At 36.9% G+C, this 25,352-nt stretch overlaps 1 protein-coding gene across 1 annotated transcript; it reads left to right on the forward strand.

The window, feature by feature from the left end:
- The first annotated feature begins 9,909 nt into the window (after positions 1–9,909).
- Positions 9,910–14,473, forward strand: LOC150088553 (uncharacterized). The gene is made up of 3 exons (XM_090370800.1): positions 9,910–10,595; positions 11,609–11,757; positions 14,141–14,473. Exons 1-3 carry the CDS (start codon positions 9,916–9,918, stop codon positions 14,284–14,286), a joined length of 975 nt encoding a protein of 324 aa, XP_090226926.1. The 5' UTR covers positions 9,910–9,915; the 3' UTR covers positions 14,287–14,473.
- Positions 14,474–25,352: the final 10,879 nt, after the last annotated feature.

The following is a 25,352-nucleotide window of genomic DNA, read 5'->3' on the forward strand; positions in this document are numbered from 1 at the left end:
ATTTATGACTGACTATCTCATCTTTTCATCTGTTTCTAGGAGTAGCAGGATTTAAAAACTTAGAGCAAAACAAACTTGTCTTTGTGAAGAGTTGCGCTAGAACCGCACCACTTCAATAGATAGCTTTATTACACCTTTGAAAACTTAGAATTCGCTAACTGCATCACAGTTTACATCGATAACTTCTTTACAACTGTTTGTACAACTGTTCTGTCTGTGTGTTGTTACCAGAGACCACCTGCTATCTGATGAGGGACCAGTTATTCCTAAAACGGACTATCATAGCAGTGTCATCTTTTAAACAAATGGCCAATTAACTTCTGGCGAGGCTATCTACAAATAGTGCTATATTTGCAAAGCCAAATTTTTTTTGCTACTGTGAAAATTAAGATTGCATTAGCTATGTAGATTTGAGTGAATAGCTGATGTGTATGTAAGGCCTCCATCCCCCAAATTAGTTGTAGTATTTAGGAAACCCGCCAGCCCTGCTGACGTCATGTCTTTGGTGGCATGTCGTGGGATCTGCTGATCTAGCCAGTGAGAAACTTATATTACATTGCATGCAGCGCCATCCCCCCACACATAGGACACTCTGACTTTATTCGCCCCCCTCGTGTGGAGGGCCTCCTTGATTCCCCCTGGTAACTCAAGCGACGTCAGGGTTTGTCCCAGCTACCCGCACCCTACGTACTGATGGACGGGTAACAGGGAGGACATTGGTTCTCCAAGGGCCCCGCGGCTAAGTGGCCAATGACCAACACTACACTACGCACACCACACAATAACGTACAATCCCTGGCCCTTAGAGTTTGTACTGCGACACAAAGTACAGTTATATACTACGAGGAGTTAGGGGAGACCCCGGGAACCGCAAGACAGTAAACACTATACAATCTATATAGTTTAAATCATGCTGAATACAACAACGAAAAACACACACACAGACACACACACACACGATATCCTTGCAACTTATAAAGAAAAAAAAAAATTCACTTTTTTTTTTCGTAGATAGATTCTTAAAGACAAATACGTACACTGAATTAATGTTTTAACATTTCCGTACTGTAAAACGTTGATTTTTGTAAAATGTGACTGGTTTAAAAGATATTCTGCATTGTAAAGTGCCGGATTTTACAGAATTTACTTTATTATTTCCTATTGTATTGTATTAATCACATCAGAAACGTGAAATGTGTTGTATCTCTTTTATTAAAATCTATGAGAAAATAAGTACATATCGGTTAGGTGTGTGCCTTAAGCGCCAAAGCAACCAAGGTTATGAGGCGTCAGTAATTGTGTGTATTCTCAGGTCAGGTTGCTGGATGGAAAACCCGAGTTCCCGGGAGAAAAATTCATGTACGACTAATTCAGCCATGTTGAAAAAAGCCCATAAATTCTTTGAGTCACTGACGGAATTCGAACAATTATAATTACTGTTCCACCGCGAGAGTCAGTAAAGTATTTTATTCAATTTATTAAACCAGTAAATCTCATTCTAATTTTTGTTAAAAATCCAGGAGGAGATAATTAAAGAATTTTAAAACATTTTGTGCATATTATGTTGTGAGGTCTGTGCAATGAAGTGAAAACAATTACTTTTATTTATTATTAGTTAATTAATAACAAGACAGTTATTTACTTTTCATTTATATTAATCGCAGAAAAAAAATCAATTAATTTAAAAAATCAAAATCGAACGCCAATAAAAGGAACGTCCTGCGGACATTACCAAACTTGCTCCTTACTGCAGATTCAATTTCGATATAACGGAAGGGGGAACCGACCTTGGACGAAAGAGTTATCATAATATATTCGGAGAGGTTCAGGAGTCTCAGAAATCTTTTGCAAAGAAATTTATTTAGATATACCCAGAGAGATATATCTGTCACAAAACAATCAAGAGAACTAGAAGTGTCCACGATCGCCCCCGTAGAAGCAGAAAAAAAGCTACTGATGAAGAAAAAGCAGTAGTTGTGCCTGGGGAAAATGTAATGAGTCCAAAGAAGTCCAATAAGGAAGCTAAACATCAACTTGGAACCATCCACAATAGTGTCCATAGCATTCTAACGAGTAACAAATGGCATTCATACAAGATTCATCTCATACAAAAGCTTCAGGTTGATTACATGGAAAGTTTGTGTGCTGACGTAACCAGAGACGATGGACCGATGAACAACCAATGTGATATACGAATAATGGTAGGGACAAGCAGCTGGTTGGATCCCATTCTTTCGACATACTGACTGATAGAACATGTCTTTATGTGGCAGGAATTCTTCATATCTTTCTCTGATTCTTACCAAGACATTGCATCATCCAAACGTATGCTTATGTTCTTCCAGCAGGACGGTGTACAGTCACTCTTAGTAGTCAGTGACTGACGGTTCCTTGACGAAGACTTCCCTCGTTAATGGATTGGAAGATGGTTAGATAAATGGCTACCACGATTGTTGAGGCATTATGTGTAAGGACCAGAATTGTTTAGAAGTGAATGGCAGAATACTGCATTTGAAAATAAGCTGTAATTTAGCATATGAACTTAAAAAAGAAAAAACATTTGTCAATTATTACATTTCAGCTATGGTGAACGACTTTTGAAACCTTACATATTTTGAAAGTTAATGTAGAGAGGTTTATTGGGATCAGTATTGATATATGTTGCTTTTTAGCTTATTAATAAATGAAATAATTAAATTTCATTTATTAATTTACAACTGTCTTGTCAGTTGCTAATGAGAGGTTTATACTTTACCCATCATTACAAATTTGTATGGCCTTGATGTTTTTGAGGGGGAAAACTTTTATCAATTTTGATAATGCAGTACGTGTATACGCGACTAATCATTCATTATTAAGACTAGGAGCTTCAAATAATATGTGGATTATGATACCATTGAAAATGGATATCTTTTAGCTATTCAAATTACTGCATCTATTGAAATGTCTGCCTGCTATTCAGAAATTATTTGATAACGTTGTATTTGTTTTAACAGCAGCTTAAGACCCCAATGTTATAAATGGCGAGTGGGCAGTTTTCATTTGTCACTTGGGGATCATTGAGGACATTGCGTTCAGACATCACGTTGTTTGTAGATTACAGATAATTCTAGCATACCTATTTTAAACAACACACAGGTCTTCTCTACAAAAATTCTCCTCCAGAGTGACTTCAGAATTTCTTATATGAAAACCTTGATATAATCCAAACCATGAGAATTTATATACAGTCTAAAATGTTTCTCTGTACGCGGATTTCAATTTTTTAAGAGCAGCAACTTTATTTTCTTAAAACGTTAAGGATGGCTGAGAAAATTAATAATGAAGTCATTTGAAATATTAATGCTATTTTATAATAAATTGTCGATTTTCAACGTGTACGCAGTACCGTTTTTGGTTCATTAACCATTTCCTAGAGGAAATCTTAATTCTTTCAAATATCAAAAAAATTGACATTTTATAATTAATTTCTAAATTGAAGAAATGCAGAAGATCAAAATATATAATATTCTGTTGATTTACATAGATCGTTTGCAAGGAAACTGAAGCCACAAGGAGTCAGTTTATCGCGTCTCTAAACTAACTGTATTTTAAGGCTGGTTTTTCTGTTTTCGGAGCGAAAAGCCCTGAACTTTACCAGGACTTTTCCAAACAGATAGCAAGCGACAAATTCATTAGTCCACAGAAGCTACTGGATTAATAATAGGATAAATATTTATACGGTGATGACTTTACTGTTACAGATTCTCTTCTTGCAAGTAAATGTAAGAAAATGTCTTCCTCCTAATTCTTAATTTTCAGCGTTTAACTCATACCTTTCTATGACATACAGAAAGGCGGAGACGCGAAACGTATATCAAACAAAAGAATCTTTAATAATAAATCTGCCCATTTTGGCAAGAAGGTCACGAGAAAAAGAAAAAGTGCCTTCAGAATTCAATCGTACTAAATCGTCCTTACATCGTGAGAGGTCACCAAATCTTCAGAGAAGATAAATGACAAGGAATATCGTGACTCGAACTTGACCCTATCTCTCGATGTAACATTGATCACCCAGGGGAGGAGGGCGACCATAGAGAAAAACATACGAATCCGGTTGCAATTTCAAAGTAGCATGGACAGTTTCTCCTTGGAGTCGATTACTAGCGTCTCTATAAAAACCTCCCACAGTGGGTGGGAATTCATTCATTTCCTGGTTTCAAACCCGTGGATCAAAAAAGGTAAGTTATGATATGAAATCATCTATTTACTTTTACGTAATCTATTTGTGCAATCATAAAATGATCGCTTGATAAAAAAATTTAAAATATGAATTAAAATTTTCAGAATAGAATCATTGAGTTTTAAAAGTATTCACAACATTTTACTCTTTCTAAAAGAATTTTCGGCTTTTTAAAACTTTAGAATTATGTAGGCATTAACATTTCTAACTGCAAATACCAAGCAAAAGGAATTAACGTTATACCTTTACGACTAAAGGGATGAGATACTCTAGGTAAAATTGTCCAAGATGTTACAGATATAGCAACTGCTTCTCTTTTTCTTGTATATCTGGCGAAATCACTTTAATTTAAGCTTCAGTCATTAAAGATTCATCAAGACCGCATAATTTTGCAATTAGTAGGCAGTAATGTTGATTAAATCTGTATAAAGAAAGCATTTCTTGGTTCGGTGTTCACTAGAAAACGAAAGAACAGTTCGCACAAATGACATTGTAAAGGACAATGAATGTATCGAACAATTCACGATATTTTTGAGTTTATTAATAAACATTTTTTCATATCATTCCGTTCTGTTGCAAACTGTAATTACATTTAGTTGTGTCAAAGGTGCTAGAACACCTTGACCTTCGAATCGTAATGACACAATCCAAACAAAGTTGCATCCGGTTCTGATTGCATAGTACAACAGTAGGATGGTCACTTGGATGGAGACAAATTGGTGTCGTTTGTATAAAAACCGACACAGTTAAAACTCTTTTCATCCCTTTCCTCATGCCACGGTTCACAGGTGAGTTGCGATTTCTTTATTTGTCTTTGTATTCTCTCTTCGAGAAACGAAAATATTCATTGTGTCCGAATATCTCTTTATCGAATTTGGGGAATGGGGGAAGAGCGATTCTTTTCTTCCTTTAAAGGACAAAAACAGCAAAACGAAGAAACTCAGACTGTAGAAAACTTCCATCACATGAGAGAAAACATAACTCTGGTACGTGACTATTATTGGTCGGAATGTAGTTTTAAGTCATGTTCACAATCGCTCTTTTTCAATACATAGCCAATTTAATGCTGGATTTGAATCTACGCGACAGTCACAAGCGGCATTCTGCATCGCTTAATTTTTTTTTTCTTTTCTTCCTGCATTTAATGAACTGGAATCCAATTTATCGAATTTAAACTCAGAAACGATCTTGGATTCCACATATTATCCTTCACACTAAATTTAACAGATGTTTAAAAGATGAATGTTCATCCATTTCATAAATTCACTTATACAGTCAACTCTTTTGTACAGAAATGAATTATTTAATGGAGCAGACACTTAAGTTTCGTTGTCTATTAGAAAAGATTACTCAAAACTCATGTTTAGACATTTGTGGTAACATTGCACAAAAAAATACCGCATATTCCGGCCTATAAATCAAAGAACTAAAAAATCGTCTGAAATGTTAATATATACGTCGAAGGAAATAAAATCCTAAGCTTGAATCAAAGGCAGGCGTTTAGAGTTAGAAAAGCAAGAATTAATATCAGTATATTTAAAATTTACACAAATACGTTGTGATTATCTCTTAAAACCCAAGAATCTGCCAGTATTTTTTCCATCAAACAAATGTAGTTCACGGAATTTGTTGGGAATTATGTTTTCGAGTTGAAGGGAAGACGTTTTCGAAAAGTAAAAAAAAAAAGTAACTTGTTTTTTTATTTGGTTTTTAGTAGCATTAGCAACTAAGGCTATATTGCTCCGGGGATATGCGGTGGTCATTCCCTGACCTTTCCGCATCCTCCGCATTTGGTGGTCACGGGCTGGAACCCCAGTCCAATCAAGAAGCGTGTGCTATGCACTGCTGCTCCTGCCCACCCGGCTACGGAGGCGCCATTAGTTTAACTTGTGTTCCGGGGAAAATAATGGAATCACTGGTTAAAGAAGCATTGCAGGATCATCTAGAAAAGACTGCAGTAATAGTTAAGACACAGCATGGGTTTGTTAAAGGGAGGTCTTGTCTGACCAATTTGATTGAATACTATTACTACTACTGTGTGGTCACAAAGGAACTGGATTCAAAAAATAATTTTGATATCATATACTTGGATTTCAGGAACGCTTTTGATACTGTTGCACATAGAAGACTGCTGTATAAATTGGAGAGCTATGGCATTAAGGGTAAGTTGCTACAATGGATAAAGGGATGATTGAGTGGGAGACGACAGAGAGTGGTAATCAATGGACACTGCTATTCGTGGACAAATGTTATTAGTGGAGTTCCCCAAGGTTCGGTGTTGGACCCATTGTTGTTTTCAGTATTTATCAATGATACTGATGAAGGTATATCAGATTTAATGTCCAAGTTTGCAGATGATACAAAAGTCGGCATACAATGAAGACAGTATGCTATTCCAACTGGATCTAGATAAGTTGGGCAAATGGGCTGAGAAGTGGCAACTGAAGTTTAACATTGGCGAATGCAAAGTACTGAATATGGGTAGCAATAACCGAAGAGAAACGTACCAACTGTGTGGTACTACACTCAGGAAGTGGAAAGTGAAAAAGACCTGGTGGTAATTGTGCAGTCGAATATGAAGTTCGCTGGGTAGTACAGACTGGCTGTCAGGGCAGGTAATGGAATCTTGTCAATGATATATAGGACAGGTGATGATCCCGTTATACATGGCAATGGTCAAACCACACCTAGAGTACTGCGTACAGGTCTGGAGGCCTCATTTTAGGAAGGATGTAGAGTTGCTAGAACGAGTACAAAGAAGGGCAACAAGATTGGTAAGGGGAACAAAGGGGTGCTCTTACCAAGAAAGGCTTAAGTTCTGTAAATTGAAGCGCCTGGAGAGTAGGCACCTGCGAGGTGATCTGATTGAGGTATATAAGGCCTTGAATGGCTTGAGCAAGCTGAACGCTGATGGGATTCTTCCTCTTGCTCAGATTAAGAACCTGAGGTGGCCCAGATTCAAATTGAGGAAAGTCAGTTGTAGAACAGATGTGCGGAAATTTGCATTTAGCCAGCGGGTGGTTGATTGGTGGAACAGACTTCCATCTTTTGTTGTGGAAGTTGATAGCCTAAATAAATTTAAAAGCTGAGCTGGACAGGCATTTGGAACGAATGGAGGGATGAAATGGGAGGTTTTTTTTTTTTTTTTTTTTGGCTGATGCTGTGTAAGCTTGCTTTCTTGTATCGTATTCCTCTGCTAATGCTAATGCGTACTTATATATTCTGAAATGTAGCACGTACCTCAAGATTGTACTGTTTAAGTAAAGTACATTACTTTTCTTGATAATAAAAAAACGGGCTTTTTCTGTTTAAAAAAAAAAAAAAGTTTCATATGCGAGAACATTTCTTTTCTACACATCCGCCATATTGCCATTTGTTCCTTGAAGAGTGCACATTAGCAATAAACATAACATCCAGTGCTCTAACTACAGTATATGAATAGCCTGCCTGGCATGTATGAAATAATAAATAAATCTTTATTTAATGTACCATAGCCAATATATAAATAAAGGAAAAGTTACATTATGTTTTAATTCTGATTTCAACGTAATTTTGGACGGCTAAACAAAAGTTTCTAAAAGAACTAAATACGAAATTATATGAAATTCCATCCACTGGGGGTCGAGTTGTTGGAGAGCGGTCAAGGGACAAGGTGAAGACAACAGGCGATTTACACATATGCGAGTACAGTATATACCTAAAAAAACGATTGTTTTAATTTACCTGCTTCCTGTATTGAAGCCAAAGTATAAAAGAAGATTCTGCAGCGCTCTTCATTTCCCTGTTTGTTATTTGGTTTTTAGGAGCATTAGCAACTAAGGCCATATTTCTCCGGGGATATGCGATGGTCATTCACTGACCTTTCCGCATCCTCCGTATTTGGTGGTCACGGGCTCGAACGCCGGTCAAATCAAGAAGCGTGTGCTGCTGCTGCTGCCCAACTGGATACGGAGGCACCTTCATTTCCCTGAAGAACTGTCTTCTTCATAATAATCTATCTTAAGAAATGTAAGGCTTACGACTGCTGCCCTTCCATATCATCTGGGCAAGGCAAACGATTTGAGTTGGAATACCATCAAAAGGAGGAATATACGGGCTCTTTCACACTGTGGACAAGTTGATTGGTCTCAAACGAGGTTTACACAGATGTTATTGCCGAGAAATTGGATTTTTTCATCCAACAAAACACGCCAACTATATTCTCTCCATAAATTAAAAAAAAAAAAAAAAAATATGCAACTTATGGACGGAAGACTCCTCATACCTTAGATGCTTTTGGCACAAAAATAAATCATGTTTATCCACAATAATTTTTGCCGCCGGCACAAAATCTTTTTAAACTTGTAAATATGGGATCAGCAACTGTAGTATTCTAGCTAAGAATTACTACGCTAGAGTTATACTCTAGGGTAGTAATTCTTATATTACTACGCTAGAGTATAGCTAGAATTATACTCTAGCGTAGTAATACTTAGATAGAATACTGCAGTAGAACTACTTGAGAAAAAGAAACTGCAAATCTAATAATATCATAAGCACACGTTCAAAGCTCCTCCTCCTCATCAAAGAAACATCGAGGAGCTTAGAACAGAGCATGCGTTGATGTAGAGAAAATGAAATTTTCTTTTCCCGTTCCCCTCCTCCATTTTAATCGAGTTTTATGAGGATAGACGTGAAGCTGAAGCTGAGAGTCTCCCCCAATTAGATATACAGGGATGTTTTTAGCCAAATCTTTATCATTCCAAACCAAACGTTAATCAAATTGATTTTCAGAACGTTTTTAGATCTTCACATAAACGTAACTAATGACGGAAATCGCTTAATAGATAAAGTATAAGATATCTATTAAGCGATTTAGTGTAAATATTACCAGTAAAACCGCGATGATACACAGAAACCTTATTTTCCAAGTATCAAAGCATGTAGTAATGAATCATTAAAGACAACCAGATGCTGGAAAAATAAGTATCTGACAGGTTAAAATCGTAAAATACTTTTACGATTCTCTCTGAAGAGAATGTAAAAGTATTGTCCATAACTCCCAAAAACCAAGTGTTAGAGCAGTCGCTACGATTTATAGTTAGTGATTTAATTATTTGGAAACTCGCTAGTTCGTACCTCATGTTTATAAAAAGAGAATTTCTTTTCCAACTGATGATATAATATTTGTGGAATATTAAGCATCGAAAATGTTTTTACTTCTAGAAATTACGGTTAACGACCTGCTCTTATGCCAAGTACAGTTTTAAAGAACCCGTTTGTTATTGGTGCCTACTTCGATTCAAAAAATAAAGCAAACAGATCCATTCTTGTACTGTGGATAAAAGTTTTATTTTTTTTACCTGACATTCCTGTCCTGTTGCAAACGTTTATTTCTACCAGTAACTTCTTTTTTTTTATTCATTTCCAGCTATTGAAACAGAAACAATTTTTTTTTTGGCAAATGTATCCCGTTGGAATTCCATTAATTTAATCAAAGAAACTTGTTTCGCAGTGGCAAGCCGTTTATTCGTAAAATGAGAAACCAATGCACTAGTTTTATTCTATAAAATTGTAAGTTTCTATTATCGTTTATTTTGATATTTAAATTAAAATTATAGTACCGCAAAGTTTGAGAATTCCTGTATTAAGTAGCGAATAACAAATGAAAATATATATTCATCGATTTATTTTTTTTCGCTACAGACTTCATCATGGGTTCCTGTACAAGACTCATGTTGAGTGTGATCATAATGTGTGCAGCGATGAACGTCATCAGTTCCCAAAGCTGCAATTGCTACCATAATGAGGAGACCTGTGGATGTACCTGCTTGCAGGCCGTTAGCTATCAGTATCTCCTGACTCTTCCACAGCAGTTCAAGCCTTGCAAGAGTTTCTCCTTCTACCTGAATGGAGGAAGTTATCCCAGCATTCCTCGAAATTTCTTCTCCAACCTCGGTCAAGTGTCCGATTTACACGTTGAAATAGCAAATGCAGAATTCGACAAATTATTCGAATCAACTGGCGGAGCTTCCCCGTTTTACGGAGTGTCATTTGATAACGCCGCTAATATTCAACTATCCAACGACAAGGTGAGGAATTACTGGAACTGGGGTGCCCTGTCCGAACTGACACCCGCATCTCGCAATGCCTCTACGGATGTACAGATATATGACAGCCAAGTTCCTTTACTTTCGAGGGACTTCTCAAGAATCGGCAAGGGAACGGTAAAGAAATTGAGTTTGTCGGGAAGTGATCTGATCACGATGACTGACGGAGTACTCGCCCCTTATTGGAACTTGGAAGACGTGATTTTAGAAAGAAACAAGATCGGAACACTCAAGAGAACATATTTTCCTTATCCAGCTCTGAGTCTGAAGAGCATGATCCTCTCGTAAGTATGACTACATGAACTAGAAATGAACAAAATTATTTCCAATTCACTGGGAATCTGTTTTATGACGACATCTGCTGTATTATTAATATTTAATAAGAACACGCCTATTGTAAGAAAAAAAAAATTTACGATAGGCGTTGTTTTCAGTTTGCGCCGGACACGAGACACGTATTTCTATAACATTACGTACGTTCTAAAGATCGATTTGGAAGTATGCGCGATAAAGAGCCCTGCATTTTTCTCTAAGATTGATAAACCAGACTCAGTTGAAACGTGCTTTAAGTTTTTCGTATCATGAAGGGATTCACCAGTTTAGAAAAAAAAATTAAAAAATTGAATCACATTCCAAAATAATGGAAATTGTGATCCTTATGTTTGAAGTAAAAATGAAAAAAGTTAATAAAACAAGAGTAGGTTTTGTGCTTAGCAGTTTCGAGAGATATGCAGTGGTGAAGAAAGCAAATAAAAAAATAATAAGAAGAATACGCTTAAATGTCAGAGTTCGATTGCAATTCAGATTTCATTCCCTCTACTCTTCATCCGATTTTAATGTAAAAAGGAAAATAAGTCATTTTAATATGATTTCATACGAAAAATTCAGAAAAATGTTAAATGCCTTTGAGATGTCCAATTCTAGAAGCGTCTTCAAATTCGTTTTGTGGCCTTCCTTCTCCTGACCGTCCTTCCTGCCTTGCAACTTTTCCTTTTACCACAGTTTCACTGCACTTGGTCGTCAAATTAATCTTTAAAATTTTATGTACTTGCCTGCAGGCCGTTAGTCTGCTTGCAGGTACAAATCCATCAATAAAGGGTTCTCTGTCTCCCTAAAGGTCTGGACAATCAAACTGGATACTGCTCTACAGCAGGGGTTAGACATCCTGTTTGAAGTCATCTGATAATGACAAACAAGAAGGCGTTCTCAACTATGTTACAATGATATTACAAATGCGATACTTTTTATGGTATATTCAACGTGAACAGTTTTCATTGTGGCTGGTTTTATTTTTCAGCAACAACGAACTGCGTGATCTACCAGAGGATCTGTTTGCCAGGATGCCAGCGCTACAAACCGTATCCTTGGAAGGAAACCCAATCAGAAGCCTGAAGGAGAACACGTTCCGTCCTATACTAAATCAGGTTGTGGTGACAGGAATATCTAGTAAGTTGAGTCCTAAAATTGTACATCTATTTTAATAAGTCAACCCATTGTGATAGTTTGTATGAAAGCGGGATAGAAAAAAAAAACGTTAGTTGACAAACTGAAGTATAAAGCGCTACCATGAAAGTTATTAGTATTTTAGTTTATAGCTGCAGTTGAATGTGGATATGTATATTTTGTTCTGGTTTTATTTGCGCATTTTCAGAGATGGCTTTTATTCTATCTGCAATGGTGATAAAACAATGGGGAAACAACCCGTGGTAAAAATTTTGGATCCAAACATAACCTTTAGCCCTCTCATGCAAAGTGTTTGCACTGACTCCTGTGTGGATCGAATTCATAAAGGAATAGACAAAGAAACCTTTATATTAAAAAGGTTCGAAATTCATTCACTGATGGTGACCATTTTGAAGTTTAGACAAGCCCTAAAAAAAAAAAAAAAAAAAAAAAAAAAAAATTCTCTTCACATTTTACTTTTCTTTGAAAGAAAAGGAGATCAGGAAATACGTGATGTGTTTCAGCTGACAGCTTTTTTCTTCCCGGTTGAGTTCATTTCATCATCATACTTCAGTTTTACCTCTCTGTTTTCGATTGGCGAGGGGTTATCTTTTACGAGTTCTGCTCTTGAAAGTAAACTTTATACCCTTTGAAGAGATTACGATCTTTAATATTAAGGGAAAGACAAATATATTAGTCTGAGATCAGATACATCAATCGATCACCCATCAGTGATATGACCTTTTCTATTAGTCCGATGCGGAGCCTTGAAAACGTTTGTCGAGGCTCTTTCGTGAGTTCTGACAACTCCTGCAAACGACAACTGTACAGCTAGCTCTCACGATCCCAGGAGCAAGCCAGAAATGACGCGAAGCACGTGACATGGTGTGCCAACTCACCCTTGTGGCATGGCATTTAGCGAAGAGCTCGTAAAAGCGAGGAACCACTTATCTTTACTCTCTCCAGAAAGCACGAACTGGAACTAGACTGAATTTCAAAGAGAAATTCATGAAATTATCCTTATGCAATCAAGTCAGCTAATTTCCAATTCATAAACATTCAAACGGATGCTTAAAAACAGATTTCGAACAGCGCGGGCATTGTTTATCTTTTAGAAGAATAGAGAGAAAGAAACGCACACATTTTAAGATGATTATTTAATAGTTGTAGTCATAAAATTCCCAGAAAATGTATAAACAGAAAATTATTTAGTTTTACACACATAACATCGATTGATGTTATGTGTGTAAATGAATGTAGGCCTTGAATGGGTTGAGCACGCTGAATTCTGATGGGATCCTTCCACTTGTTCAGATTACGAACCTAAGGGGGCATAAATTCAAATTAAGAAAAGACAGATGTAGAACTGATGTGCGGAAATTTGCCTTTAGCCAGCGGGTGGTTAATTGCTGGAACAAACTTCCATCTGTCGTTGTGGAAGTTGATAGGTTGAATAAATTTAAGGAGGAACTGGACAAGCATTTGGAGGGAATGGTGTGATTTTTTTTTTTTTTTTTTTTTTGGCTGATGCTGCATAAGCTCATACACTTGCTTTCTTGCATCAAATGCCACTGCTACTACAATCCCGGATTAATCCGAAAGCATACACATTGTTTCACCTTTCACGGGATTCTTTGTCGCATGAACAAACTGTTCATGAGTTCTTTGGTTTCGAGTTCAGACTAGTTTTCTCCCTTTCTAGATATTGACATCGCATTATTTTTTTTTTTGGGTACTTATTCTCTGCACAGTTTGTATCTGAATATCATTTCTGTGGTACCATATGCAGTTCTCCTGTTTCTTTTATAGATTTACACATCGGTTAAGATGTGTTGGAATGATTAAACAGCTGTAATATTAAACAGCTGTGGAATAAACAGCTTCCTGTAATACAGGACGCATGCGATCTAAGTTTTATTCAATTCAATTTGTAAGTTTTAATTCTTTTGCGTTTCTCCTTTCATTCCTTTATGACCAATTGTAGTACTGTATTAACTTGAACGACTGCTCTGGAAATAGTTTGGGTTACTGTATGAAACTATTTCGACCAATATTCTGCTACATCTTTTAATCTGATTAGGCGGTGCTAATAAACATAACAGCTTCGTACAACACAATGAGGTTAAGACATCAAGCAACATATGGTATTTGAATTGCACCCATTACTTCGTGATTTGTACAGCTTTTTCTTTACCTCTGTTTGAGGTAGAATTTTTGTCATGCACTAGTCAATGATCATTACGATGATTAACTTTCTTTATTTCTTTACCATTGATGTATCCAGTTAGGTCTTTCTTGGTATTTTTACTTCGAAAGCTGCCACAGAGCACTCTTTGGAGAACCTGTCCTTGTAGAAGTTAATTTCTGTCTTGTTTCTTTCGTTTAGGTTTGCCACTTCACTGTGACTGTAATTTGCAGTGGCTGAAAAATCCTACAACGCCAACCCACTTCAGGGAAGCCAGATGCAATTCTCCAGCTCCTATGAAAGGAAGACGCGTCGTAGATATTCCTCTCGACCAATTAGTCTGCTGAAAGAATACCTTTTTCTGAAGAAGTCTACCAATTATGTTTATTCATTTACATACTCTATATATACAAAAGAGCGAGCGATTGATTGAGTTGAGAAAAAAAAAATACTCTGAAACTACCTTGTTTTATAAACAACTTAAATGCTACGAGTGTAGCACTCCACAAAAGTAAGGTTCAAATTATAATTGTATTGTTATTATATTGAATAAAGCACAGAAATCGGCTCTAAAAGAAAAAGCATGGTAAAGGCTCTCATAATAAAACTCTTAATTATAAACGTAGTACAGTAAACTCTGTAAAATCCGGCCCACTTTAGAAAAAAAAAATATATATATATTTTTTAAAATCCGACAATATTAAGTAGTAGCGGGTGTCTCTACTTACAACACACTACAAAACAGTTGTAAAGTTTTGATGTGAACAGCCATGCGGTACACGAAATCGGTCTTCAAGGTTGTAATATAGCTGAAGCTATCTATAGAAAGTAGTGCTGTACCAAGGCAACTCGTTACAAGTTTATCCTGCTTTGAGAATTAATACCATTGCATTATTCAAGACAGTTTAAATTTTCCTAGCAGGAAAAACGGAAGAAAGGCCAAGACAGTGATAAAATGTTTACAGATGTAAATAAGTTCAGTTGTTTCTACTTAATATTCTGTAAAATGGGCTTCTCCGAAACTACTCGGCCACTAGTTATAGCTCTTTAAATATGTTCACTTCTCAGCCAGAGAGCGCCGGATTTTTAAAAAAAATACTGTACTGGTCAAAACGACAAGGAATTTTGGCAGTGAACAATTACATGAAAACGAAATTTATAATAATCATATACTTACTATTTGAAATCTTAAAAATGCAGTAATTCGCAGCTGCAGCTTTAAAAAAATTAAAGCACTCATACCACCAAATCAGTGTAAATCCTATAAAATAAAACAAGAAAAATTCATCAGAATCATGGCAAGTTTATATGTCACACAAACTTTTTAACTTTTGTTTTTCTTGGTTTTTGCACAGTGTACGTACCATATACCCTGCGTAAACCTTAGCTCATTAAAAAGAGACTTTATGGCTCTGCCGAGAATCAGCTGTTTAAAGCGATAGAATTGAAAATTATATTGCCCCTCTGACGCATTAATAAAGTGACATGAATTAAACGAATAGTCCCGTGGTGTGTATTTATATCGAAGGAAGTAAGGCCACCACGATGCATCATTATATTTTCCCGAATTACGTGTATTTTATAGTTTGTTTTTGGGATGAAAAACCGCGTTCCCTGAAGATAAAGCCACAAAACCCTCGTCCGAGCCGACTAAATTGGCCATGTTGTGAAAAACCCACAAACGTTCCTCTCGTTTCGATGATTGTTATACAGTAGTTGATTATTTTTAGGAGCATAGGCGACTAAGGCCATATTGCTCCATGTATATTGTCGGTAAATTCTGTGTTCTGAGGTCGATTTTCTGTTTGTTGGACTAAAAGCCCGAGTTTCCGGGAGAAAAAAATCATGCTACCCTCGCCTGAGACCGACTAACTCAGCCACGTTGTGAAAAAAGACCCATAAGAATTCCTCACGTCATCGACGGGACTCGAACTAAGGTCTTTTCCACCCGGTGTGGGGAGGACGGCGATTTTACCAACTGTGCTACTCACGAGGCCAAACAGCGTTGAAGAACAGTGATGTAATCGTGGGGGTGGAGTGATCACTATAACTGATAATTTTATAAACTTTTTTTTTTTAAATGCACAATGGAGTGTAATTTGCCACAATAAAAAAAAAAAAAAGTGAGCAGGTTGTCAACATCCAAGAACTTAGCAATTTCAGTTCTGAGAATTTCAGAATGTCAAAAATTTAAATTTGTCTACGGTGAGACATGCTTTCCAGTTGATTGGGAATAGGTATGGGGAATATTTCCAATTTTTTTTATTCCAAATGTAACTCCTTTGTTTTCAGAAAGAGAAACCTAGAAAAATTATATGACAATAGTGATGATTATTATTAATGGACTGCAATATGCAATTCTATTTCCCCCACCCAGTAAACAAACCCTTGAATACATGGGTACAGATCATACATAGTACGAAAAGCACCGTGTATACAGAGTCTGTCTATGTAATTCCCCCGGAGTTTAAGCCTTCAAAACAAAGCACTCACTAAATGAATATGCGACTTTCACTAAGTAAAAAATTCAGAACTTCAGACAATTAGTAGTCTTTAGCTTTAAGTGTGCTTTATGTTGACATTTCCATTTAAAGCCAACGGTAAGTGAAATTACGTCTCTGGAAATGAAGTACACTTTTCTTTTTACGATGTAACTACTCCTAGCTAACCTGCAATTTATGAGAACTGAATTAACAAACCTCTCAGGAAACAATGATACTAAAAATTTATTAGATTTTTTTTTTCTTTTTTAAGACAGCTGTTGTAGATTATTTATGTCGCCCGAATATCCCAGCTCACTGCAGCGCACCATTCTGTTTAGTTTACATCATAAAACTTTAATTTAAAGCGCATACAAATCAAAAATAAACATAAAAGCAAACAAGAACTCAAAGGCAGATTTATTATTTACAGATTTTACTTTTGAGCTAAGTAGCAGCGAAATAACATCCTTAAAGGAATTTTATATATATATATATATATATATATATATATATTTTTTTTTTTTTCCCTTTTGTAAAAAACGAAGATATCATCGTGTCTGTGAGTAGTAAAGAGTTTTATTTAATACAAGTATTCTTAAAATACACTATATTCCAATAAAATTTATCAGAAAAAGTAAACAAGGGGAAACATTTCAAATTTATAATTTGCGCCAAAGTAATCAAGGCTATGTATGAGGCATTATATGTTATGATCTGTTTGCATAGTCTGTCGAATGAAAAACCGAGCTTCCAGTAGGGGTAGGGAACAATGCGACCTTTGAGACCAACTAACTCGGCCACAATGAGAAAAAAATCCCATAAAAAAAAATTCTACCTTATTGACGGAATCTGAATCCATGCCTTTTCCACAAGATGCGAAAGGAGAGGAGAGTGAACAATAATTGTGTATAACAAACGCAACCTAATCATTTTAGAGATTTAAAAATTCTTTCCAAAAGTTCTCCAAAATGCGTAGTTGACATTCTGGAGAGAAAAAAAAAAAGTTTTCGAACATACCTGAAGTACCAAAGATCAAAGTCAAATTTTTGTTGCAATCGCGTACATATGTGTGTTATATCGTTGCTATGAAGTCCTGAGATGATCAAGACAACGATCAATTGAAAAAAAGGAAAACTGATTTTTATAGCAACAAGAGTGATTGCTAGACATTTTAATCCGAGGTAGCTACTTATGTATCTATAATATAACATTCTACATACATATATGCAATCTCTACATTCGCCATATCTTGAAGTATCGGATTAATAACAGGTCCTCAACGATCGTATGACATGTATTAAACAAGAGAGCTCCGTCATGCCTGTAATATTGGCTTTCTCTAACAAGGAACACGAGATCACTCTTGCTACTCGAGTGTTCTGTTCATATGAGAGCGGAAGATATTTGATAGCAACTTAAACGATTTGAATAAGAAACACTTCTAGTTTAAGAGACGGACAGCAGTTGCCTAGGATGAAAAGCAATGCAGTTTCTCTTAAGATGAACATTAAAAAAAAAAAAAAAAAAAAAAAAAAATACCTCTTATTTCAAAATACAGTTACAATAACTAGCAGAAGTTCAAATTTTCTCCCCAACCCCAGGAAGTTGTTTTCGTTTCGCCCTCGTAGCTAGCGATGGTTACGATCGTTATCCTTCCACATAGTGTGCCCGAGTTAGAGTTCTATATAGACTGGAGGAACTTGCAGTTGTTTTCACATGGCCGAATTAGTCGGTTTCGGGAGAATCTGGATTTTGACTCCTAGACGAAAACTCGGGTTTTTCATCCTACAAAATACACTCAGAGCGATCATAAAATATATGAATTGGCACAAAATATAAAAATAACCAACACAAGCCAGTAACAATTTCAAATGATATATTTATTTCTGAAAGCAAATAACATTGAATTAGGCACAGCATTTTAACATTTCTTTCCTAAGGTAGCATTTTCTCCCAGAAAACTAGGGTTTTCATTCAGCAAACAGTTAAAACAACTAATGAATACAAATAGTTTACAAATACAATACACTGACTTCCCCAATAGCTTTAGAACGCTTCTGGCACTTTATTTTTCAATATATAGTGTTCCAGTGAAAAACGATGGTTATGAAGCACAGTACCTGCCACTACAGAGCCAGCAATATTCTTGTTGCTGGCTCTGTAGTGGCTTCCCATGCTTCCCATGGAAAATTAATGCTTCCCATGCTAGTAGAAAAGGGTTTTATATGGCCAGCAAGCTGCTATCTGTGAAGGTGGTAATTCTGTTATTAAGTATTCGCATCATGGCAACACAGGCTTTGAGGCCTTAGTACAAAGTGTCTGTAAATTGCTTTTATGCTGTTCCTGTTTTGCGGATGTACAGACAAAATTTCTTAAAGGAAAAAACAAACTCTCTCGAGACCAACCAAATAACTCGTTAAAAGTCTGAAAAAAAATGTCATAAATTCATTTTGTCCAATGCGATTCGAATCCAGCTACTGTCTACACTGTTCAAGGACAGAGATCGTTGTTGTTGTAATAAGGTCTAGGAGCATCAACGGCTAAGGCCATATGCTCCGCAAATACTGTCGGTAAATTTATCAAAGGTAACGAAGTGAGCGGCATTATTTACATACATTTTATTTGATTATAATAGGTGACCGGTAGGTATACTGCTCAATAGTTTCTTGACTGATAATCCTAAATTCAACCCACAAGTCTGTGTTTAAAAAAAGCGCACAGTCGATTGGCAGCGTGCAGGGGATGCTGAATGTGGACTGTGAATAAATAGAAAATGGTCTTGTAAAGCGAAGGGTCACAGCACACCTTCTTACAGTATGATGGACGTGTTTGGGTATGAAGGATGCCTGGAGAATACTTACTGCCTCAGTGTGTTGTACTAACTGTGAAGTTGGGAGACGATTTCATAGTCTCGGAGTGCTTCACATGGTATTAAGATAAGTTTCTAGATAATTCAACTATTGGAGGAGGTCCATTAGTCCAAATTCACGCACTCATAAATACTGTCTCCTACAATGATGTCTGGACAATTCTATGCGTCCGACAGGGTGGCAAATTTTAAGGAAACAGCGCTTGAACTTTACAACACATCTCAGAAAGCAAGGATTGTCGTGGCTTGATGAGAATAACATCGGAACACTGCAGTGGCCAGTACATAATTGTAATCTGAAACCAACTGAGATGAAATGCAGCATTAAGGTAAAGACAGGACAGCCGTCTTCGTTAGCAGATGGCTCACGAATGCTTTAAAAGGAGGGGAACACAGCACCGCTAGCTTTCTATCAGAAATTAGTCTTTCACGACGCACTGAAACAATCATTAGCCAAAGGTGGGCCAACACGCTATTGAATAAGTACACGTTTTGTACATGTTTTGTTCATAACTAAAAGTGTCTCGCGACTTTCAATATGATAATAATGCTTTTATTGATTTAAAAATTTACCTCTAGGTTAGTTTCTATCTCAACTGCTCCGATTAATAAGGAACATATTAAAATCTGACGTAATGAGGCAAGTAAGTGCATTCGCCCTAGCTTGCTTTTGTAATTAAATTACAAGACAAAATAATTATCCAAAACCGTCGCTTATGGATAATTATATATAACAGCTTTTATAGTAATTGATTTTAGGCGCAATTCTATTAATCATTAGACCCATATCAGAAAGAATATTTCTTCTAAAGCATGTATGTGCAATGAAATTAACGTTCTGTACAAGTGATATTTCGAAAATATCACTTTTGAAGACGCGATGTCGTCCTTCTCAGTTCCGTAAACACCTGTCGTTCATTATTCATGTAAAACTTTCAATTTTCGTCACGACTGCAATATGGCCTTTCTCTAACAAGGGATGCTTCTAGCTGAAAGAGCCTTAAGACATCTGTTATTCTTTCATTATCCGGTAACGAACTGACTGTTATACTTGCACTATCTGCGTTTCTCTGACAAGCACTGTTTAGTCCAATTCCAAAGCTTAAAAATCAAAGCGGAGAGTTTAGCTAAAAATAGGTATGAAGCGATATCGCTCAGCTGCTGCATCCTCTGGAAATGTTTTGCAAAGGAGGGGTATTTACAAACGGATCTTCTGACAGATATTGATTCATTGTAACCTTTCATTTAATTTTTAAAGTACTAAGAAGGTGGGGATCCATTTCACAAATGGATCCCCCCACCTTTCTCTATCCGTCTGTACGGATAGAGAAGCGTTAACACAATACAGGAAAAAAAATCTAAACGAATACAAACAAATTTAATTACAGTGAAACTTCTAACGAACACCTCTCTTTAACGGACATTTTCAAATTCCCCAACTCACCTCTATTGGTTTTAACGTGTTTGCAGCTTCTGTCTAGCGGACATTCTCTGTAACGGACGCGGACAGGCAATCTGCACTGTTTCGTTTAGATTAGCACTTAATTTGATCTCCCCATAACGGACTGTGGGAGAGCTCACGGCCCTTTTTCTAGGAACTTTTCTTCCACGTATTGCCTCAATCGTGTGTTTATTTTCTATTTCCGATTCTCTGAATTTTATCGAGGTTTACATCGCGGTTCTAAACCCTTTTTCAAGAATTTTAAGGCACGTGTAAAACTTCTGATGAATTCGGTGTGTGCAGGGAGGGGGAATTTGGTCGGTCTTTTCAGTTTCAGTTTTGTTCAGTGTCGTGTGAAGTGCACAATGTCTTCTCGTAAACATTTAACGCGGACAGGCAATCAGTTAAAAGATAAAGTCGAACTCATTAATGCGTATGATCGGCAAAAAAATAGTGTTCGCAATCTCGCTGCAAAATTCAAAATCGGGAAGACGCAGGTAAGCGACATCCTAAAGGAAAAAAATGAACTGCTCAAACAATTTTGGCAACACGGAAATGATCAGGTCCAAAAATCATTCCCGAAAACTGTTGGACTTCAAATTGACAATGTTACGTATGAGTGTTTTTGTCGCGCACATGCTAAAAAAATTCCCATTAATGAGCCTATTATTAGGGAAAAGGCTTTGGAGGTTGCGAAATTTATGGGAGTAAATGAGTTCAAAGCTTCTGTGGGATGGTAAACAATTTCAAAACTCGGCATAAAATTTCTTGGAAAACCGTAAGTGGTGAAGGTGGATCTGTTGATACTGGGGTTGTAACAGATGGACCGTTAAATTGGAAGATTTATGTCGTGATTTCGAAGCTAAGGATATTTACAACTGTGACGAAACAGAGTTGTTTTTTAAAGCTCTTTCTGAAAAAACAATGAGTCTAAAAAACGAAAAGTGCCAGTGCGGAAAAATTTCTAAGGAACGCTTGACTGTACTATTGTATACAAATATGCTGGGAGACTTTGAACAACCTCTTGTTACAGGAAAACCACAAAATCCTCGTTGTTTCAAAGGCATAAAGTTGAATCTTTTGAATGTTGACTGGAAGTCTAATAAAAAAGCGTGGATGACACGAGATATCATGAGCGAATGGATGTCACTTTAACCAAAACATGATTCGTCAAAACAGAAAAATTATTCTTTTCATGGATAATGCTGCATCTCACCCGCACATTGAATTGTCCAACATTCAAATCGTTTTTCTGCCACCAAACACATCTGCAGAGTGTCAGCCCTTGGATCAAGGGATAATAAAAAATTTTAAACTTCACTACAGAAAACGTGTTTTAAGACATCTCATTGCAAACATGAACGATTGAATATGTGCGAGTGACCTTGCAAAGAAAATCAGCATCCTAGATGCGATTCAATGGATTTCCTCTTCAGTAAACGCAATTAGAAAACAAACTGTTGTGAACTGTTTTGTAAAGTCTGGCTTCTCAAACGCAAAAATTGAAGTTGTGAACAGCAATGTGGAGCACCAAGAAGAACAAGAACTTCAACATTTATTGATAATGTACGATACTTCAGCTACAAGTGATCTTGGCTACAAAGGTATAGACTCGAACCTCACTACAGAAGATGGTGCTCTAGATATCAAAGACATTATCATCGATATTTCTCAAGAAGTTCCTCATGAGGATGAAGAAATGGAAGGAGGTCATTCTGTCGAAGAACATATTAACGACGAACCACCGATGAAAATAGAAGAAGCGCTCATACAAATCAATCGTTTAAAAATGTTTTTCGACGCTGAAGAAGATACTGAAGGACTTTCGATGGTTTCTTCACTCCAAACAAATGTTGAAAACAAAATTATCAGCCGGAAGAAGGTGCAGAAGAAAATAAGTGATTACAGTATGTATTTTTCTTAAGATAAAGTCATAATATGCATAGCACAATTGTATGTATATTATTTACAAAAATATTGTGCAAAATCTGTATATAATTTAATTTAATTTTACATTAAACGTTTGATTATTTTTCTTTTCTTTTTTTTTCTCCCTCAGACTTCTTGTTAGCGGACACTTCTCTCTAATGGACAGATTTTCGTTCCCCATGGCTGTCCGTTAAAGGGAAGTTGCACTGTATACAACCATGTGGACATGTGTATATGTAATGGGCGGCACCTAGAACGTCTGTTCAACTCCGCCTCGTGTCTCTGTGAAGAACAATATCACTACAAACGGGCCAGATGTGTGTGACGTAGGTTTGTGTGTGTGTTCTGTTGTTATGTTCTGGCCACTTGGCTACCCAGAAGCATCAGTCACCTGGACAGATGATTCTGGGTACTCGTCCACACCACGGGAAGGTGGGCCAGTTCCAGTAGAGCACGTAACGCCTCAAAAGAGACTCTGACCCACATGATGATGCCAAAAGGTGGGCCAGATTCCTCCGGGGGCCAATTCCAGAGGAAAAGGGAAGGAGCGAGAGAGAAAAGAAAAAAAAAAAATAATAATAAATAAATAATAGTGATAAAAAAATAATGATAATAATAAAGTAAACACAACCCGTGGTGCTGGTAAAAAAAAAATCATTAGCGAGGAAAAAAAAAAAAAAAAAAAAGACATGTTGCGATTAAAAAAAAAAAAAAAGCACGTTGCGATAAAAAAAAATACTAAATAAATAAAAGAATAAAATAAAATAATAATAAACTAATAGTAAAAGAAAAAAAAAACAGACTGGCGCTGGTGAGGAAAAAAAAAATAATAAAATAAGGGTAGTCTTCAATAAATACTCTTGTATCCAGAATAATTCAGATGTGGAACTGATGACCTTTAGGATCAGTGCAATGACAATTCATGCAGACATGAACCATAGAAGAAAATAAATCAGAGAAGCAAACTATTGTCCCGCTGACACAGTTGGATTTGGTGGATTGTTCTGGTGCGCTAATCTGGCGTTGATTCTTTTTCTGCGAGCAAACACCTCGGAGGTAAAGTTCTGAAGAGCTGAGAGATGATTCTTATTATGCAGAAGCATTTCCTCTTTCCCCGGAGAGAGAGATCTGTGACGTCAGTTCGGAGCTTCACCCTAAGATCGTCGTAGATTGCACAGTTAAAGAGCAGGTGACTCCAATCTTCTGTATACCCGCAGCTGCTGAGATCGGTGCGATGCAAGCGAAACTGAAAGAGTTTTTGATTGAGATAGCCATGTCCTGTTATCAGAAAGGAAGTTTGTATAGTTAAAGAGCACCAGGTTTTAACCGATTTAGAGAGTAAGAAGGTCACATCAGGCAGGAATTTTCTTGTCGTCGGTCCAAGTGCGGTGGTGTCCCGTCTGGTCTGACAGATGCTAATTAGCTCGTTAACGCATCTGGATTTCTCTCTTTTAAGATCTTCATTTAAATTTAGCTGGATACCAAGTAATTCTGAAGGTATTTGTTTTTTGTGTCGAAAGCAGATGCCACGATAGATGACAAATAGATCCAATGGGAGGGACTCCGCAATAACTTGCACTGCAGCGGTGGAAACTGTTCTACAGACTCTGAGAATAGATAAGAGCATGCTCCGCTCGATGGAATTCAGTTTTAACCTCATTTTGGAATTAGTGGCCCGATGAAACCAAGCTCCTGCTGCATAGCTGATTATGGGCAGGAAAACAGCATTATAGTAAAGAAAGAGTGACTTCCTAGAGAGACTCCACTCCCCTCTGGAAATTCGAATAATTGACCCTGTGAACTTTTTGATTTTGGTACTTATGTGAATCAGATGAGGATAGAAGGAAAGCTTATGGTCAATAATGACCTCAAGGAATTTTGCTCAGTGACTATAGGAAGCCGCTTGCCAAAATTTTGACTTGGGGAGGCCGCCTGAGATCTAATTTGGATTTAAAAAACGCCATTTTTGTTTTCGTTGGATTAATTTTAAGTTTGTTAGCCAATGACCAGGTGGAAAGGTCGGTTAAAATCTGGTTTCCATTCACCTCCAACACTGCACGAGAACTGCCTGAGACCACAACTGTCAGGTCATCGGCGAAAGCAAACATTTTGCAATTCTGGAGAGAGTGGCCCAGCCAGTCTTGAAGCACAATGTTCCAGATACAACCAGAACTATTTTGCGCGAGCGAGCAGCACACAGTTGTTATAATTGCCATTCTCCCCATACCGGGTGGAAATGGCCCGAGTTCGAATCCCGCCAATGACGTGAGAAACTTCTATGGGCTCCTTTTTTACCTGTGGGTATTTTCGTACAGAAAAACAGGCATTTTGACTAGTGACACACAGGCAATTTATGGACCTAATACACATGGGTAGATAAGGTGGCCCCAACAGAAGTATAAAAAATGCATTAATTTCTGACCTTCAGGCAATTTAGGGAATTAGTGCTGCTGCGCGAATTAAGAGGGCTAAAGGGATTACCATTCTACAACTTTGTGTTAATAAACTGATAGTAAATAAAAAAATAAATAAAAACTTAGTGGTACCTGGTAAAACCTATTCGACCACCTATCCTACATACCGAGAAGTCGCGCTGGTCAGCAGTGACCAGATTAAGGGGTATTCCCAATGGGCTCTGGTCCACCTACTGAAGTGGTGTCCAAACTTTTCCCGTACAGGAGCCATATTAAA

The sequence above is a fragment of the Mastigoproctus giganteus genome, chromosome 3 (genome assembly GCF_048544385.1).
Source record: "Mastigoproctus giganteus isolate SK-2022 chromosome 3, ASM4854438v1, whole genome shotgun sequence".
In the NCBI taxonomy this organism is placed as follows: domain Eukaryota; kingdom Metazoa; phylum Arthropoda; class Arachnida; order Uropygi; family Thelyphonidae; genus Mastigoproctus; species Mastigoproctus giganteus.

Excerpts from the sequence above, each read along its gene's own strand:
- LOC150088553 (XM_090370800.1), top strand. The coding sequence starts at position 9,916 with ATGGGTTCCTGTACAAGACTCATGTTGAGTGTGATCATAATGTGTGCA. Across the intron at positions 10,596-11,608 it reads CTGAAGAGCATGATCCTCTC|CAACAACGAACTGCGTGATC; the intron begins GTAAGTATGACT and ends TTTATTTTTCAG. Across the intron at positions 11,758-14,140 it reads TGTGGTGACAGGAATATCTA|GTTTGCCACTTCACTGTGAC; the intron begins GTAAGTTGAGTC and ends TCTTTCGTTTAG.